Raw genomic sequence first — 20,828 nt, 5'->3', positions numbered from 1 at the left:
AGGTAGCATTCATAGGTAGGGTAGTTACATAGTTGCTGATAGTGTTTAATCTAACAGATACTATGATGATGGGCATTTTATGTGTGCTACTACATGCCAATGAATTTGTCCAAAATAAGAGGAGTCCTTTCCTCTTTTTCTAACCTGTTTTCCTCAAATATGCTGCCAAATGTCTTCCACTTCATTTTTGGGAAACACTTGAGTGAACGGACAGAGATTAGCATGCTAGCTTATTTAGATCAATAGAAAGCTCTCAGGTTTACATTGATCCATATTACTTCCAGTGAAAGAACCCCAATATCCTCTAGTCAGCTTTTGTGACAGCCAGTGAAAGACAGCAAGAACTGAACAAAACACGAGTGGCACAAAGATATCCATATATGAAAACCATGATCCACATAATATTTCATTGCAAGTTTATAAACCGTGTATTTATTTTTACTCCTGAGACAGTTGAAATGTCTACTGTTTTTGGACTTAGTGCATCATCACAAGTGAGGTATGCCACAATCTGGTCTATAACAGAATTCCTAGTTCCAGTGAGAATGTAACGCTCCCACACCCAACATTTAAGTGTACAACTTTCCCAACATCCGGGGAATCAATTTACCATAAGATGTTCAAATCTGGCTTTTTAGGACATCTGAACTCCTAGTAGATTAAGTTAAGGAGACATTCATTCCTACCGCAAAAGTCACAGCTTCAAGAAAGAAATACCCCGATGAAAACAGCCTAAAGCTTCTACTCTTGCACTTCTGCATTATTCATCAAAAAATTATTTTCCCCCTTGCTAATCAGCAATTAAGTAGTCACATATCTGGAGCAAAACACATTAATATGATTATGTAGCCTCTTACAAGTGGTATGGCAACATCTCTATGATCAATGCTACATTATTACACTGCTCCAAAAAGATTTTACAGAATGCCATCTGAACCTACGAAAAGTACTCTGGCTTTGCCCATGTAGTCTCCTTGATTATCTGCAGTTTCTAAACTTGCCTATTTCAGAGGAATTTGGGGATGACAATAAGCATACTCAGACATGATTAAAACTGAAGCTGATGCAGCTAAACTGCACTCTCTCAGTGACAATCCATGAAAGCATCTGTTAACTTGGCCCAGATTTTGGTCCATCAGGCCTCATATTTCAAAGCCAGTAGATAATGATGGTAATACAGTTTACTGCAACAAAGTTGGGGGGTGGGGGTGGGGGGGAAAGCAGAGGAGTCAGATATACCTAGTAGGTCCACCAAACCCCTATAAATCTTTAACTGTGTTATAAAATAGGTGCTAGTGATTCAAGCTCAAAGCTTGCTCTTAAAGTTGTTACCCTAATGAGTAAGCATCCACTGACACACAAAATCTTCAGAATTCATGAGAAAAGGACAAAAGGAGGATAAGAGTATAACAGCTGAAGATTATTGTTCAGAAATGCAGGTTATGTTTCAGATATCCTCTCCAGCTTAAACTCCCAAGGAGAATCATGCAAGTTCTAGTTTTGCTGTTCCTAGTTAGTGCTGTTGGCAGCACCAGAGTAAAATGAGCTTTAATTAATTTTTACTGCTTCTGCTAGACCCCTAGACTATTATACTAAAAATTAAAATCAGTAGGAGAAAGGGAAGCATAGAACACATTAAAAGGAAAGAGGAGGAAAATAGAGTATAAAGATAGGCAGAGGAAGAGAGGAAAGCAAAAGTGATATTTTACAAGAACAAATCATTTAATAGACATTATATAGCATTTAAAAAACTGCAAAAGCTTTCAGATAGATTGTCTTCACTGCAAATTGAACTTGAGTTGCAACTTGAGTGTTCACGTTAACTTGAGTCCTGTTCACACACACACAAGAATCTGCAGGTTCAGTGTGGTGGTGCTTTTATCTTGAATTGGCAAGCTTGTCAGCATAAGCTACAGCTCGAGTTAGCATAACTTGTCAGCTACTAACACAAACAGGTAGAACATTATTTTGAAGCATGCTACTCTCACTTGATCAAAGATACTCAAGCGTAAACCTAAGTTAACTCTGCAGCTGAAAAATAGCCAGTCTCTCTTTTGTTAATTAGGCAACTATATGATCACTAAAGCCCTGTTCCTCTCACACTTGCTATTTTACAGGAAGGAGTGAAATCTCTTCAAGAGATTTTTACTGGTTTTACTCACCTCAATGAGTTCCTCTCTCTCTTTTTCCACCCAAGGAGTAGGTTGGTCCCAAACTGGCCAACCTCAAGGATCCTGTGAGAAGCTTGTACCTCCACACTGTTCCCCACTGCCAGCTCCTTGAAAACAGTTCTACCAACGACTTCCACTGACTATGGTAGCCACTGGGTCAGCCCCACAAAGGACACACACTGGGTTGTGTCTTCCGCCAGAGGGAAAATTCAGTGTTCGCTCCCCTAATCCAGTCTACACTCTTCTGCTTCTCCTCCACATTGCACCCATTTTATCATGTGCAAACCAGACACAGAGGAACACCATTTTCAAGGCACAGTGGGTATATAAACAGTGTCCTGAAGGGATTTGACTCCTGTCCCATTTCAGCACATGGGAGGGGAAAATGCATGTATGAAATCTGGTGTGGGACAGATAATCTAGGTTTGAAACTAAACTCTGGGGAGAAGTTTGAAAAAAAAAAATAGCCTGAAAAAGACAGAAAAGTATGAGCAGCATCTGGAGACATAGGGAACAGCATCATAAGATACAAAGTATATCTAAAAACAAGCTGTTGGCATTTTGTTTCTTGATTGTACATTAAGCAAAAAACTTGAGGAACAACTTTTTTTAAGAAAGTGTTCAATGGAAGTCTCATGTTTCCTGTGTCTCTAGCAGCAGCTCTCACTTTCTTGTCTAGGTACATTCCATCAAGATGATACTGTATTTGGGTTGGGTTATCAGTGCATACTTTAAAGAAGTGCAATGGAATATAAGTTTCCATTGCAAAACTATGGCTGTTAACAGGCTTCACTTCAGGGTGGAGATTAGTAGTTTAAAAAAAAAAAGTTATTTCATACCTCCATTTGGAAGAGTTGTGTGGCTGTGAGATAAGTGAGTGTTGTTAACCGTACAGAGAAAGATTTAAGTTTAAGAAACCTATTTTGACGATTCTAAGCATGAAGCCAGTCTTGCAATACTGTGCCCCCTGCCCGAGAGTGCCTTTAAAGTGCTGATAGCTATTTCTAAAGCATTGACCTGTACAGCCACATGTTGCTGAAGACCAATAGGTCTAAGAAAAGAGGAAGAAATTTAGCTTTTTTACCTACATTATTCAGATCAGTTAAGGTAAAACCCTTCAGCAGCTCTTCTCAGCACCACTGTTCACCATTTACCATAAGCACCTTTACCAAACAGATGGAATGTTGCTTTTGCAGGAAAAGCATGTCAGATCCAATTGTCAAGGTTAAGTAGCAGAAATGCTACTCTCTCCAACTGTGCCTCGTTTCTGATAACTGAGCAACAGAATCAATGTACTATAGGAAGACAAACTCTTGCATCTCAGAAATGATTGTAGTAAGAACAGCAAGCATTTGCAAAGATAGCTGTGGCAAGAGTACAGACTGTTGCAACAACATATTAGAGTTGGAGCTTGTCTACACAGTGGGGTAATGCACTGTGGGGGAGAGGGAGAAGCAACTTCCCAACAGCACTGACATGCTGTGCATTGATTCGATGACACACACCTTACTGGAGCACACTACAGGTTCCCTAGTCTAGTGCACTGTAACATAGTGCTGTTTGAAACAATACTACATTAATGCATACTAGAGAACATTTACTGCACTCCAGTAGAGTCTACATGGACCAAGTAAAACACAGTTTATTAATGCGCTTTAGAAATCACCCTCCCTTACAGTGTATTACCCAATAGCGCAGACAAGCCCTTAAAACACATTGAAAGCATTTGGATTCTGAAGGAGAACTACATTATCCCACACTTCTGAAATGAGATGGGTTGATTTCCATTTGAACTGGAAATCTAGGTCTCCATGAAATGGTCCAATACTTAGTAACACACACATTTCAGAGGCCATGTGATCTAAAGCTGGATTCTTTACATTTGACAAAATTTGTTGTCTACTATTGTTAAATCTGTTAATGAAATGAAGATGTAGCACTATTCTATTCAAAGCTTCTTACTCATTATCTTGCATCAATTATAAGACATATCACATCCAGAGTTAAAATAGATTCCATAAGACCAACCAGACTAAGCAAGAGAGTAGAAGCATTTTAAAACAAGTCTTGGGCAACAAGTTGTTTGTAATGCATTTCCCCCCCCCCCCCCCCCACAGAAAACTTGAACTTCCATTTTTATTAGCAATCAAGAGGGGGTGAGGAGTCATGGCTACAACCAGACACTGACAGGTACACATACCCTCTTAAGAACCCTCTCCCTGCTTTATAATGTAGTACAAAATCATCCTTATAATTTAACTTCTGTAGTTGTTGTAGAATGACCAGGCATTTGTCTGTATATCAAGCAAGTTATCTGAATTTTCTTTAAGTTGTCACCAGAACATTGCCACTAAAATTTACATCTAAACAAGAGTTAACATATAAAATTGCACTGTTAAACATATCTGCAGGGGACAAAGAAGGTAAGAGACTTGTGGATAACTTGCATAATTTGAGTTTCTTGTTTTACATTCTGGGAAGAAAAACGGATGTAAATATTTACCTTTTTGGAGTGTTGTAACTTCTCATTTGATTCAAAAGTCTGAATCTGGAGTAGGTCACAACTTAAGCACATTTGATGAGATCATTTTATGTCAAGTTTAAAATTAAACTGACTGGCCAAATCAAGAGAGGAGCTAGGCACACTATGTGTCAGGATTATATCAGAAGATGTTTATATACCACTTCATTGCATTATGCCATGCTCTAGAAAGGGCTGTCTTAGTTTTCATGGCAGCAAGTTACTTTGACAGACTAAGTTCATCTTATTACTCCAAAACTTAGGCAACAAATGACAATCATGAGATTAAACTGTTCCTGGACTTGTTGCTTGTAATCAATTCAGTAATCCTTAACGCATCATTGCGTCTAGAAGTCTTAGATCTTTTATTCCAATATATGCATTTTTCTTTACTACACATAAACCATTTAACCAGTAAATGTATTTTTCATATAAATTATTCATTTAGAAGGCTCCACTGTGAGCAGCTTTGGTAATCCTATGTTTAATAGCCCATGAAAATCCAAAATTCAGTTCAGACCCAATTTCTTATTCCCCAGAATGTCATGGGGGGGGGGGGAAGGGAAGAAGAGGGGGAGTCAAAAAATTCTGTACATCATGTTAATCACTTGTAAAGGATTATTATCACTCAAACAATTAAAATTCAAATACATTAACTGTGTACTAGAAGTCCCTTCTCAAGTGTAGGGAGACATTTTGTAGTTTAATGGCCTCTCTTACATAACTACATTTGTACACTGACAGCGTACAATCATGCTGAAAATGGATCTTCTGGAAGTTAATTGTGTAGAAAGGCTCTATTTTTCATGTGACAGTTCCATATACATTGGTTTCCTGGGAGAAGATTGAGATCTTTGAATAGCCATGGTAGCCTCAAATCTGTTGCTAGGACGATAGGAGATTCAGTGTCTCCTCTGAAGAGTAACGTACAGAAAAAGTTAACAGAGAAGGTTCCTCATTATGCAAGAGCAACTGAATAACTCCAAATTACAGCAACTAAGATGAAGATGGTAGGATACAGAAATATAAACTAATTGTGGCAAGATGCTCTTGTGGTCAAGGCACCAAACTGGGGCTCAGAAGAAAAGTACAATTCATAGCTACGCCACACACTATGACCTTCGGAACTAAGCTGTGTCATGGTTTACCAAGTGTAAAACGGATATATTTTCCTGCTTCATGGGGATTTTCTTAGGGTTAATAAATTTGTGAAGTGTTTGTATATGAAAGTATCATGGGCCATGTAAGTACCTACCTTAAGCCCAGTCTCTGAAAAATACCTTTTCAGTAAGGCTGGATCTACAATGATAATTTCAGAGAATCCTCCCAGTATTGCAGCTCAACTAGTACTGGTGCTAATACAGACTAGCCACAGGCATTTACCATAGTCTCTCACCAGAGATGAAAATGCCTGTGGGAGGCATACAACAGCTTATTCACTATTGGTAGAACTGATGGAGCTGTGTTAGTGCTAGACCAGTGGGATACGTCCCTAAACATTTTCAGATACAGGGCTTAAGGTAGTCAGTTAACACCACTATTTGTAATTTATCAGAAGTACACTTATTGGATAACTGTCTTGAACTTTTTTTTTTTTTTAAATATTGGCCAGCCTACTCTAGTAAAAAGGGCTCTAATGTTGAAAACTATTTTGATGTTGTGCACAGAACTCATTTAACAGATATAGTAAACAAATTTCTTACTTTAATGTAATATTCAGTGTTTTGTGCACTGTGATTTTGCCTAGAATTAGCTTCCGAGAACCTCAGCACATTGATCTACGTATCCATCTTTTATGTCCAGAAAATACTGAAGAGCTAACCATTCAGAAAACCCTTTTAGGGCTAGCCTCTGCTCTCAGATACAATGTGAGATACATCCAACAGTGCAAAAGTGTGATGCTGTAACTTAGTAGAGCTACTGATAGTAATTCTTAATACTTCTCTTCAGCCTCCAGCTCTGCACCTTTTTCCATCTTCTCACCCAAACCCCAACCTTTTTCCTCTTGGGCTCAATAATCTTTGGGATCGCAGAAACTTCATTTTATCTTCTGTTAGTGATGTGATTGCTCCCTTGAGCATTCCCCAGTTGCATGGAGACATCTTACAGACCTTTACCCCACTTTGTTTCAAGAAAACAATCTCTATTTAAAAAAAGATCAAGAATATCTCTTACACAGCTTCAGACCTTGGATTATATTTGAATAATCCAGATAAGATATTGTATGTTTTTATGTATCTTTTTTATGTATTTTAGAAATCAAAATAAATTATAACTAAAGGCATTTTAAGAACTATTTTCAGTTGCTTATAAACTTGCCAAATTTAAACTGCTTAGGCTGAAATTTTCCATGCAGGACGATTTTTGGTGCCATTTTGTACCTTAACAATGACAATATTAAGGAAAAAAAACTGTATTTCAATTTAAGCCACCTGCTCTCACCTCCACCATTGTCTTTGCTATTTAAAAGATCTACCAACAGTTTCAATTAAGTGGCTCTGAAACTTAGAAACAAAGTCTAAAGCAGAAATTAATGATTACCGGAACTTTCAACAGTACTGGTGCACACAGTAGGGGGGCTTTTCCCTCTCTCTCAGCAAAAGGAAAACAAAACAATCTAGGGATCACATTAATAAAGAAAACACTGAATTTGGAACAGAAGTTCCTTTTGCATTTTACTAGCAGTGGACAAATTAACTCATGGTACAAAACTACTCACTGAAGTGATATTCAACAGCTAGTTTATTTTTTAACTCTAGCTCCCCCAAAGAACAAAAGTTGTCTCTTTTGCGTGCACTGTCAGGATGTAAACAACAAACCAATCTGCTGGCCAGTCTCTAAGGGCATGTCTACATTGCAATTAAACAGTCATGCTGGCCCATGCCAGCTGACTCAGGTTCCTGGGCAAAGGGGATGTTTAACTGTGATGAAGACATTTAGGTTAGGGCTGCAGCCTAAGCTCCAGAACCCCCAGCTCACAGCATCATAGAGCCTGGGCTCCAGTCTCAGCCTGAATGTCTACACTGCAATTAAACAGCCCGTTAGCCCAAGTCAGCTGGCATGGGCCAGCTGTGGGTGTGTAACTGCAGTGTAGACATACCCTGAGATTTCAAATCAACTCACTTGAGCCCATGGGGCTTGGGCTGCAAAGCTAAACATAGCAGTACAAATATTTCCACTCAGGCTGGAGCCCAGGATCTGAAACCCACCAAGGGGGGGGGGGGGGGGATGTTTCAGAGCCCAGGCTCCAACACCAGGAGGAACATCTACTGATATGGTTCCAGCAGAGATTTAGAAGTTAATTTGTTTGTGCATTTGAGTTAACTCAAGTGTCTAGCTGTGAAAGCTATGAGGCCCCTGGGACTGGTAGCCTCCCTTCTTCAACTGCTACTGATGGCACATACAAAAATCAGCCAATCCTCCACCACGCAGGAGTTGCAAGTACTAACAAATAAAAATCAAACACACTTAATCCAAGTAACGTTCTTTGTGATAATAGGGAAAGAATCAGTTACAAAAGCAATGTTTCAACAACCACTTAATACAATTTATATTCAGGTGGAAAGGTTGCAAGCAAATAAATTAACAAAAACATCTACACTTAAAAATCTAAATCCAAGACATTCAGTTTGAAACCCAGAATGCCAGTGGGCTTTATGCACAAGATAACAAGTGTGTCAGACGTTTAGCCTTTCATTTAAGTAGAATTAACTGTATTTGGTGTAGAGATTCTCCCCACTCCTCCTCCTCAAATACAGAACCAGTTCCAAAAGTCAGACGATTCAAACTATAACAGAAGGCAGCAGCCATCCCGTTTCCCAATCATGTACAGGAAGTACTGGAAAGTTTAAGTAATACCTGTGTCACTATTTGCAAAAACAGATCCTTGTTCTTTTAAAAAAAAATATTACTTAGGCACTTTTGAAAATTTTACCCAAAAACAAAATGAGCCTACTGACAACATTTAAAAGCTCCCTAAACATGCCATAGTCAGTAAAGGGCTCATGAAACTAGGCACAGTGAAGGACAGTCTCTTCAGTTTCCGCTTCTTTCCAATCTACTTTTCCTTGCAAGGATCACAAGAATACTCAGCCAAACTCCAACAACATTAACATTCATTGACATCTCATATTCTTCAATCAGGCTTAAATTTAAGATGTGACAGTTTAGCATACTCTGACTACTGGCAGAGATTAGAAGATGGCACAATTTCCATTGCCAACTACATGCTCATAACATCAGCTTCATCTCAGCTTCTTACCAGAAGAAATAACTGCCCTCAAAGACACTGATGTTTTAAGAGATCAGCACCGGAATGAAAAAGAGCTGACTCAAGTAAACAAGACAGAACTCACAATATTGAAAAGGGAAAATGCATGCTGAAAAAACTACAAGACAACGCCACTTCCACCACAGCATTTGATCTATATTTGTTAAAACAGTATAAGTCCCTAAGATCTTACTGGACTCAACATTAATTATGGATATCCAGGCAGAAACAGTGGTGAGAAAACCTATCTGTCTACAGTTCCTATGAAATTATGTTCTTTCCTCTAGGATGAAATTCTAACCATACAGATTTGTGCTAGTCACCTCTGGATTGGATTATTATAATTCACCATGTTTGTGGATGAGGGTGTAGGCAATGTAAAATCCATTTTATACAGACTTTACTGTTCTTAATAAGAAAGGCTCATGAAAAATATTACGATAATGTTGTGCCCCAACAACACATTCTCAGTTCACTTCCAGCAGGAATTCAAAGCACCGGTTTTAATCTTTAAGGCCCTCCGTAAACAAGGCCTAACTACAGAGTTTAATTCACAACCAGTTTCATCCGCAACCAAACACAGCTGCACTCCTAAGGAACAATGCAAGCATTTCTCATATTGACTTTTACAATATCCAGAGAAAAGTACTCAATCCAGTCTGCCTCTCCACCTCAGTAGAGCTGCCTTCCAGAAAACAAGGCTAAACCTCAGTTTTGCTGTTTTCATAACATGTTACAAGGCCATTTTTTTGCAGTCATATCCACAAAGATGAGGATTGCAAGAAAAGTAAAGGTATGCAAAGCTGGAAAACCCCAGAGAGGTGAAGAACAAAGTCCACTATGGACAACTCTATGTAAACATTACTGTAACTGACAGCAATAAGTAATAGACAAGGTGGGTGAGGTAATATCTTTTATTGGATCAACTTCCATTTTATTGACAGTGGTAAGTGATATCTTAAAAATACTTAAAGTGATCATTACTGCTCTGCTTTAGTTGTCAAGGCATTCTTCATTTTAATTATGCTCTTAATTCTGTATTACATTTTGCTTAGTAGTAGCAAACAAAATAATACAGGATTCTATATTAAGAACTGAGGAAAACAATGTCTAAGAGGCAGACAGTGGATATACTAGAGAAAATTGTGATAGAAAGTCACTAGATATAAACAATCTCAATTATTTTCATTTTATAGCAGCATCTATATAGTAAGAAAAAAACTTGTCTGAAGAATGAGAGGGTGAATATTTTATTAATTTTATTACAAAATTACATTTTGCCAACCCAACTCATGCAGCAAATGCAAGAAAGGCCTTTTTACTTCTCTTCAGCTGGGTCCTTCTAAGGCTGATGACACTCAGGATGTCTGTCTATTAGCATCCTAGCAGTGTCTGGGCACATAGAGCCTAGATTTGATTCACAATATTACAAGACACTTACATGTTTTAAGTTTATCCAACTTATTACTATGTGATATATCCTCCAAACTGAAGACCTTGCGCAAAACCAACAAGGCTAAATCAAGAGCCCAAATTAGCTTTTATGGAAAAACTGGTGAGACCATTAATTCTCTCTTGTATGTTTCATCTGTTCTGGGTTCCATTATCACTTACCGGATTTTTCTTTCGGTCCATTAATTCAGCCCAGATGATAGGAACATGCTACATGTTCTCAGAGTGTGAACTATCATAACCAATCTTTATGAAGAACAGAATTGCAGCACTATTGGACAAAAACCTGAGATCAACGGTTGCAGTGACTGCAGTATTAAGAATGACGGTAGTTATATTTGATGTTAAATGTCACCAAATTCCCACAATTTACAAAGCACTCTGAATTTCACCAGGAAATCTTTAACATACAGTTGGGCCCACCAAATGAAAAAATAAAATCTGCTTATGGTTCATCTTAAATACCTCTCTCTTAGTTGCCTAACATCCACTGCCACAGTATCTGAGTGCAGCATGGTCAATCAGTCTGTTTATTTTCATAATACCCTGTAAGGTAGGGAAGTGCTATTAACCTCATTTTATAGATGGGAAATGGAAACAGATGGATTACATGATTTGCCCATGTCACATAGGAAGTCTGTGGCAGAGACTGAACCTGGATCTCCCAAGTCCCAGCTAGTGCCCTAGCCACTAGACTATCTTTCTTCTCCATTTGCAGGCTAGAGATCCTAAATGTCACCACCATATAATAGGTTGCTTCTTGCCTTGTTTATATAATAGATACACCTAAATTACTTGAAGACCATGTTGCCCCCATTTCCACCCTTATCCACACTCCAACTAAGTCATTTTTTCCACCCGCACCTCTGCCTCCATTACTACTGCTTGCATTTTGCCTTTATTGTGCAAAATGTATGGGTTTTTCTTTACGCTGTGTCCAGGCAGGAAAACTATAGAATGCCAGTCAGTATTTTAGATTCATCTTATCAATACGGAACAGTAAAGTAATTGTTACAGCTGCAGAAATGAGCACCAGCTTTTTAGTTATCATGGATTCCTAGAGTTCTAGTCATCTTCAGCTGCAAGCGAAGTTGAATTTCTTTCAGCCATGGAATTTTCATTTTGTGCAGTTCTGATTGTGAAAAATCATATTGCCTCTCATCTAGTCTGTATGTATGTAGCACAAGCCACAATCCCATATCCAAACAAATTAGATATATTCATAAAATGATAAACTGTTTCAATGATCCCATTAGTTCATCAGTATCACAGAAAAATATTGAAGTGATTCTGTCAGGTAATTTCTTATAAGAGTTCTACCTACCTTAGCACTTTAGTGTTAGTTTCGTTTATTTAATACATTGAAGATCTAAGTGATATTTGATCAACATTGACTAATTTTGTACTCAGGAGTTCTCATGAACTTGCAGTGTTTGGTTGCAAATGTTTTAAGAGTTACCATTGTGCTTAATATTAATCCAATTCCCAAGGTCACACAAAGAACTCCAAGAATTCAGGCTTCTGTCTAACATGCGCCCTTCTTCCCACACCTTTTCCCTTTATCAGACACAGCAGAGCATGTGTGTTTGCCTCTCTCTGATACACACAACTCCTCCCTTGCCATCACCCTCAGCCACATAGTTTTCTTTTCATGACTCTTTTCACCTCACCTTTGGTCTTCTCAAAGATCAGGGATAAAAGCGCTGTCTGCACGTGTTACACTTGTCTAACTAACATAGATTTTTTAAAAACAATTTAGACTGGCACAAACTCCCTGTGTGCACAAAATTAAACTGGCCTGCAACAGACATTGATTTTGCTTAGTTCAGTAACATCCTGAATTAAGCTGAATTGATATAACCCTATTGTAAAGTAGGTTTAAGAGTGTCCATGGAGAATGGTTTGGGGATGAGGGGGGTGTTGTACCTGCTTAAACCAAATTAAAGACAGAATTCAGTTCCACTACCACAACCTTTGCTCTGGAACAAGGCCGGAGTCTTCCTCCTGCACCCGCACTGCACTCCTCTGCATTGGCTAACAATGATAACTAAAGACTCGGAATAACCCCCACACAAATCCACGTTTTGCCCCACACAACCAAGAACTGGGTAGGAGCCGTCATGCAGTGAGACTGTCACCCTCATCACAAGTCAATAAGAAAAAAAGCCCCACGGCGCCGCAGCGCTTGGAGATCTCAAACCAAGCGTGCCTGGAGGGGTCAGGAGGACAGGCCAGAAACCCCTCGCACAGAGACATCACTATCCCAGAAGCCCCGAGTCCAAGCCCGCCCGTGCAGACTCTTTTGCCCCCCGAGTGTACTGGCTCCCACCGGCACCCCATTTACAGCAAAGTAACGCACTCCCCTTCCCCACACAAACCCAGCCCCTCCCAGCATAACCCCCGCTGCAATCGGCCTCCCCACGTCAGCACAGCCCCGCCCCCCGAACAGCCCCTGCTGCCCAGCAGCCGCTGCCCAGCAGCCCCCTCCCGGCGCTCCCCCCCCCCATTCGCAGCACAGCCCCGCGGCCGCACTCACAGTTCCTGATGTCGGAGATGAAGACCGCCAGGCCCCGCATCCCGTCTCCCTTCGACACGGCCGGCATCTTGGCCCAACAGCTGAGCCCGTGGCCGTCAGCAAAACGGAACCGCTACAACCGCCAGCACCGCCGCACTCGGGCTCTTCAGCCTCCGCTTGTCTGCGCAGGCGCGCGTGGGGCCCGCCCGCCGGCCCGGCAGGCAAAACAAGGAGGTGGGGGGGAGGGAGGCTGTGAGATAGGGGCCTGCAGCGCCCCCTGTTGCGTGGAGAGCGGGAAGGCGAGTCAAGGAGAGTTATAGGGGCTGTCGAGCGATTAAAAAAATTAATCGCGATTAATAGGAGGATCAAACAAATTAATCACTCTGTTAAACAATAGTATAATACTATTTATTTTAAATATTACTACATTTTCAAGTATATTTCAATTGCAACACAAAATACAAAGTGTACAGTGCTCGCTTTATATTTATTTTTATTACAAATATTTGGCCTGTAAAAAACAAAAAAAAATGTATTTTTCAATTCACCATGTAATGCAATCTCTTTATCATGAGAGTTGAACTTACAAATGTAGAATTATGTATTAAAAAACTGCATTCAAAAATAAAACAACGTAAAGCTTTAGAGCCTAGAGGTCCACTCTGTCATACTTCTTGGTCAGCCAATCATTCAGACAAACAAGATTGGTTACAATTTGCAGGAGATAATGCTGCCTGCTTCTTGTTTACAATGTCACCTGAAAGTGAGAATAGGTATTTTCACATGGCACTGTTGTAGCTGGCATTGCAAGATATTTACATGCCAGATGCACTAAAGATTCATATATGTCCTTCATGCTTCAACCACCATTCCAGAGGACATGCGTCCATGCTGATGACAGGTTCTGCTCATAACAATCCAAAGCAGTGCAGACCAACACATGTTCATTTTCATCATCTGAGTCAGATGCCACCAGCAGAAGGTTGATTTTTTTTTTGTGGTGGTTTGGGTTCTGTAGTTTCTGCATCAGAGTGTTGCTCTTTTAAGATGGCACAAGCAATGTTTACACCAAATAGGGGAGCAGGTGCCAAAAGATCTGGCTTCGCCCCCAAAAGGTGAGGTAATGCATATTGTTGTTGAATGTTTTCAATACTGAATGACAAATGAAGAGGCCAGGGCAATACCGGTATGGCAAGTGATACAGGATGCAGACAGGAACCCATTCTAACAGATCACTCTAACATTAAATATACGCAGATGTGGGTAAAACAGAGCAGGAGGCACACAATTCTCCCCCGAAGGAGTACAATCACAAATTTAATTGTCACATTATTTTTTTCACAAGCATTATCAGTACGGAAGCATGTCCTCTGGAATGGTGGCCGAAGCATGGAAGGGTCATATGAATGTTTAGCATATCTGGCACATAAATACCTTGCCAAGCCAGCTACAAAAGTGCCATATGAACACCTATTCTCACTTTCAGGTGACATTGTAAATAAGAAGCAGGCAGCAGTATCTCCCGTCAATATAAACAAACTTGTTTGTCTTAGCGATTGGCAGAATAAGAAGTAGGACTGAGTGAACTTGTAGGCTCTAAAGTTTTATACTGTTTTGTTTTTAAGTGCAGTTATGTAACCAAAAAAAAATCAGCATTTGTAAGTTACACTTTCACAGTAAAGGGATTGCACTTCAGTACCTGTATGAGGTGAATTGAAAAATTCTATTTTATCCTTTTTACAGTGAATATATTTGGAATCAAAAATAAAAAATATAAAGTGAGCACAGTGCACTTTGTATTCTATGTTGTAATTGAAATCAATATTGAAAATGTAGAAAAACATCTAAAAATATTTAATAAATTTCAATTGGTATTTTATTGTTATAAGTGAGATGAAGCACAATTTTTAATCACAATTAATTTATTTGAGTTAATCACCCGAGTTAACTGTGATTAATTGACAGCCCTATTCATAACACCAGTTCCCCTTGCCACTCCCGAGGAGGAGATAGCCTTTTGCAAGGTCTGGGCACAAGAGCATAACAGTGGTGCCTGAGTATGGTACCCAGCGCTGAAGGATAGCTCTGCGTGGCTGAAAAGTTTGTCTCTTTCACCAACATTGGTCTAATAAAATATATTACGGTACTTGTTTTTCTGTTACTGGACACAGGAATTCATGTTACGAGCCATCAGCTGGACAATACTGTCTGGCCATATTTGCTCTAGCATCATTACTTATTTATTATTTTTTCTATTATAACAGCAACTAGAGTCCTCAACCAATGTTGGGGAAGTCCTAGTGTTTTACATACAAATAGCAAGAGACAGTAGTTCCTGTTCCAAACTGTTTATAAATCTAAATAGACAAGTCAGGAAAAAGGTGGAAGAAAAGAACATGGAAGAATTACTATCTCCATTTCATAGATGGGGAACTGAATCACAGAGGGATTAAGTGGCTTGCTCAGAGTCACTCAGGATGTTTGTAACAAAGCTTGGAATTGAATTGAAATTTCCCAGTCTCAGTTCAGCATCTTAGCCCTGACACCATCCTTCCTCATTATCATCTGTTGTAGTTTTGTTTATATGACTGTATGCTCTCAGCTCCTGCACCTCAAAAGCACAATAGCATCATTAAGTTTGTGAGAGTAAACGATTATTTATTTTAATTTCACCAAACTGAACCGAGAAGAGATCATTCTATGTCGGCCCACACATTATGCTTCCAAGTCCATGGATATGAAGGGGCACAATACATTTGGTGTGCAATTAAAAAGGATTAGGCTGAGTGACTCTCTCTGAGGTTTTGACAAGATCAGGAATCCTTAAACCTTCTGAATCTGAAAATCATTGTTCTGAAGTTTGAAAAACATCATAACAACCTACCTCTCATCAAGTGCAATTGCTATTTCGTTAATTATTGAAAAAATTAATCTGATTTGATGATAGTTGAAAGAAAATCCATGCATTTTGTGAACTCCACAGAAAATATGTACGGGTCCCATGGGGGCAACAGATCCCAGTTGGAGAATGTCTGAATTAGATGCCCCCCTTTCCCTGCCCCCTGCCCAGTCTTACCATCTAAGATTCTATAATGTGCATAAGATTTGGAAAGCTAAACCACCAAGCATCACATGGATAATGTACCTTATGGACATATAAACCACCATTCTGAGACATTACAATATGCAGGCCATAACTCCTCATGTCTAGCATGACAATCATGAGAGTCTTTTGGGATCTTCATGCCCACCCACGCACCTGGACTAACATGTCTTGACCTGATCTTTGGCCTAGCTGTAGGAATATTAGGAGGAATAATAATTATTATGCTCTATCCTGATCTATCCTTTATCTCCTCCAGACAGAGGTCAGAACTTTCTCTCTCATCTGAAAAAATTATCCACTTTGCTTATCTACGCCCAGGACCTCATAGATTTAAGGAGTTTTCAGAATGCCATGATGAAGAACATATTCTAACTAAAAAAAGAACAGGAGTACTTGTGGCACCTTAGAGACTAACAAATTTATTTTAGCATAAGCTTTTTTGGGCTACAGCTCACTTCTTCAGATGCATAGAGTGGAACACACAGACAGAAGATATTTATATATACAGAGAACATGAAAAGGTGGAAGTACTTGTATTCTAACTGTAGCATTGATATGTTGCTGTACCAATAAGAGTGAGTAAAGCCATTGCTTTCCTGGTTGGCAAATACACTATATCTGAGGAGTTAACCTAAAATCAGGATGAGCCTAAGGCTTTGTCTTCACTACCAAAAAGGTGTTTTTCTTACAGTGAGATAACTAAAAATTAGTAGTTATCTCACTGTAAAATCATAGGGGTGACATTTCTTTTGGCGACAAACAAGATTGTGGTGTATGGAGCTCTAAGAATTGTGGTGACTGAACGTGGCGATTTAAGTTCCTGAGAGAGTCCAAAGTCATGATCCTGCAATTTGTTGTATGCAAGTGGACCCCTAAGCTTGCACAGAATCCCGTTTACTTTAACAGGGCTCTGTCACACACAGCATGTTGCAGGATTTCAGCCCAAAAGACTGAACACAATTGCAGCTGGGATTAAAGTTGGATACTGAGACCGAAATGGGCTGGATGTAGCTTATAAATAAGGACCTGCTCACAATGCTAGCCTGATTAATTTCTGTTGTTATTTTGTTCTTTTATTGTTGCTACTATTGTTAGTCTAATCCAATTAAAGATATTTGCTGTAGTTATAATTAAAGGTCATGATTTGCTTTGTGACGGAGTGTACAGACTCCATCCCTGGGTTGGCAGGAAAACAGGTAACCCCTTTTCTTGGGGAAAGACCACAGTTCAGTGGCTTTACTACTGAGATATTCAGGAGGGGGCAGAGACAGCAGTGCATAAGAAAAACCTCCCTTTTCCTTCCCCTCTATGAAAGATGTCAATAAGTGAAGAGAAGAGGATGTGTGTCAGGCAGGGGATGGGGAGTTGTAGTAGGATTTGGTAATAGCTTGAATGGTCCTTGAGTGGCTATTTTGGGAAATAAACTGAATTAAATATGTGTGGGTTAAAGTTTGTTTATGCTGTTTTTAACAGTGTTGGGGCTTTTTGTATCCCATGTAGTGCAGTTTGTAATAAAACTTGTTCCGTAGATCTGTATTAAGATGAGTGAAGTCAAAGGTATATACCTATATGTCAAGAACCTGGCTGAGGGTAGCTTAGCAGTCATAGCCCCCTTCTTTTTTGCAGAACCAATGGCTGGGTCTGCTGTAGTTGCTAGTATGGGTCAAGATGGTTTCTTGTTTGTTTTTAGTGGCTTCTGTTTTTCTCCTCAAAGGCTTTATTTAGGCTACGTCTTCACTACCTGCCATATTGGCGGGTAGCAATCGATTTCTTGGGGATCGATATACTGCGTCTCATCTAGACGCGATATATTGATCCCCGAACGCGCTCCTGTCGACTCCGGAACTCCACTGGAGCAAGTGGCAGTAGCGGAGTCGACAGGGGGAGCCGCGGATGTCGATCCCGTGCAGTGAGGACGGTAGGTAATTCGATCTAAGATACTTCAACTTCAGCTACGTTATTCACGTAGCTGAAGTTGCGTATGTTAGATTGATCCCCTTCCCTAGTGTAGACGAGCCTTTAGAGTCAGGAAAATATCACTGCATTGGTCACACTTGTAACATGTGTCCAGGGATTTATTTGTAACCAGGAGGACTTGCAATGTAAGCTTTGGAACTTCACCATTCCTTAAAGAAATGATCTTAAACTTTCTTGAGGATTCCATAAATGTCTGATCCTGCAGAATACACAGCACTCAATCCCATTGAAGTAAACAGAATTTCAAGGTGTCAAAGCCACCCGGGGTCAGATCTAAAAGATGAAAAGACAAAACTTCAAATATGTGTGGAGGTTTAGATCCAATCCAAATGACTAGAGCATCCAGTGGGCCACAGTGAAACATGAGATGTTACAAGAATGTTTTATATATGTAAATAGCTACTTAATAGATAAAGTGATAGATGATGTTCAAGAACATGCAGCATAATTCTTGGAATTTGTACACCCAAGACAAGTACTTGCTGTTGTGCACTGGAAGTGGCTTCCTTTGACCTGCTCATTAAATTAGCTCTTAACACAGGTCAAACTCAAACACCAAATGAAAGCAATTCAAATGATCTACAATTCCTTCTTGTTTGAGTACTAGATGCTTCCCTTGGCTTTGGCTCATCCTATCTACAGATTAATGTCACAGGATAAAGGAAATAAGCTATATTTCCTAACTAACTCCAAAGAAAACAGGTAAACATTTTTATATTAAATATCTGTTTTGCTGGCTGGTGTGACTACCCTACAGATTGAAGTCCTCCATGCAGACAGGGCTAGCTCCAGGCACCAGCGCAGCAAGCTGGTGCTTGGGGCAACCCATGGAAGGGGGCAGCACATCGGGTCTCCAGTAGAGCAGCCGCTGAAGTGCCACCGATCGCGGCTTTTTTTTCTCTTTGCCTCTTGGGGTGGCAAAAAAGCTGGAGCCGGCCCTGCATGCAGACATAGCATAGACAGAAGAGCAAGTCTCTTCTACATAAACTCACCAAGTCCTTGAAATGGACAGACCACCTGCATAATGTAATGTAAGCCTTGCCAACCACTTCACTCCTTGATTTCTCTGCTGAGACCACAGACATGGCTAACAATGTCCATTGTTGTGATTTTACAGTCGGCTCTACATCTGCCCAGATTGAAACTACAATCTTGCTACACATACCCCACTGAACCAGTAGAACTAGCAACATGCTTCATTGTTTACAATTGTGACAGGAAATAGGAAACAGCACTGAACTCCAGTGAGTTTATTAAAACCAGAACTACAACTGGAGTTTGTGCAGACCTGTACCAGAGAGTCATTGGGAAGGCAAAAAATGGAAAGTCCACACCTCCTCCTCATGGGTGACAGAACACTGTGCACCAGCACTGTTCCAGAGGGTGATGAAGGGTTGGGATTCCTGGCTATGGATCTTCATTTAGGGAGCTGTACCCCCAAAGGGATGGACAGAGAAGCAACACTGGTACAATAAGTGCTGGGACTGAATTTATGCTCCTCTCCTCGGCATTCCAGTAAGACTTTTCAGAAGCTGTCCCATGATTTACTTGGTCAATGGCCTGCCTGATCTCACAGGATAAGTAAAAGGCAGAATATAACTAACCCAACCCTTCTAGTAATCTAAAACTTTTCTGTAGTGTTTCCCTGTCTGTCTTGCTAGTTCACTGAATCTTCTTTGCAGTCTCAAAGCTGTTTCCAGGTAATACTTATTTCACCAAATTTCTTAAGACTTTTTACTTCTTCCCCTTGTGTCTTTAATCCTCCTTGATTCAAGAGCTGAATTAAATGATAGAAGGTGATGCTAAGAGTCCAGTCTAGTGAGAAAGCCATTATCTCTTATGTTTCTTAGCTAGCCACTTGAAGTATGGACTTTCCAGAGCTCCCTCTTCTGAGATCCTCTGAAATGCTAATCAACATAATCTACTTCAAAGGGCTGTATTTTATATTCCGGATTATTACATCCAGACAGTCTCCTAGTCAATTTGGTTTCTCTTCACTTGCAAACTTAAGCAGAGAGAAGAAACTGTCTTTTTCCATAGATCAAAGACCATTTTATTTTAAAATCAGACCTTGAAACTTGACAATAGGTTTAATTCCCTTTGAAGCTTCAAGCTCATGACTAAACTACTTAATTTCCAGTTACACAAAATATAAACTCCATTAATATTTTAAGCAGGTTGGCCAAAATGATGTCTTCATCTAATTTCCACACATAAGAAAACAGTGTCACCTGGTGGCCAAATGCACCATCCCTAACTGTGTGACTTTTTTGTATCAAATTTCTTTACTGCTTTTGGGTCAAAATACCCTTGGAGAATAAGTTGGTACCACCACACATATTATTAATATAAACTCAGGTGTCACCAAGAAATGTTCCCCTTCTCCTTTTAGTATTCAGTGCTATGAGCAGACTTGCAGGCCACCTGTACTGAGGCCGGTCTAAGTTTGTTTTCAGTTCTGAGTAATGCGTGGAGATTTTTGTTTTGGCTAAAATTGCTTTAACTTTGATGCATTACATGCAGAATTTTGCCCAGACACATTTAATATTAAATAGGACAAATAAGGATACAATCTATAAAAAGATAAATGGATACTTTAGAATCATAGAATATCAGGGATGGAAGGGACCTCAGGAGTTCTTCTAGTCCAACCCCCTGCTCAAAGCAGGACCAATCCCCAACTATATCATCCCAGCCAGGGCTTCGTCAAGCCTGACCTTGAAAACCTCTAAGGAAGGAGATTCCACCACCTCCCTAGGTAACCCATTCCAGTGCTTCAACACCTTCCTAGTGAAAAAGTTTTTCCTAATATCCAA

At 39.8% G+C, this 20,828-nt stretch overlaps 1 protein-coding gene across 6 annotated transcripts in view; it reads right to left on the bottom strand.

The window, feature by feature from the left end:
- Positions 1-13,121, bottom strand: part of AP2A2 (adaptor related protein complex 2 subunit alpha 2) — a 99,430-nt gene extending 86,309 nt beyond the window's left edge. For 2 of the 6 annotated variants that reach the window (XM_032786173.2, XM_032786174.2), the window contains exon 1: positions 12,951-13,121. In XM_032786173.2, coding sequence (XP_032642064.1) covers positions 12,951-13,017 — 67 coding nt within the window. In that variant the 5' untranslated portion in view covers positions 13,018-13,121. Of the gene's footprint in view, positions 1-2,162; positions 2,592-12,950 lie in introns of those variants that run through there. The other 4 variants (XM_032786168.2, XM_032786172.2, XM_075065083.1 and 1 more) reach the window with 3 other exon arrangements.
- Positions 13,122-20,828: the final 7,707 nt, after the last annotated feature.

The sequence above is a fragment of the Chelonoidis abingdonii genome, chromosome 4 (assembly GCF_003597395.2).
Source record: "Chelonoidis abingdonii isolate Lonesome George chromosome 4, CheloAbing_2.0, whole genome shotgun sequence".
NCBI classification, from domain to species: domain Eukaryota; kingdom Metazoa; phylum Chordata; order Testudines; family Testudinidae; genus Chelonoidis; species Chelonoidis abingdonii.
This window is presented reverse-complemented; position numbering and strand designations above follow the sequence as displayed.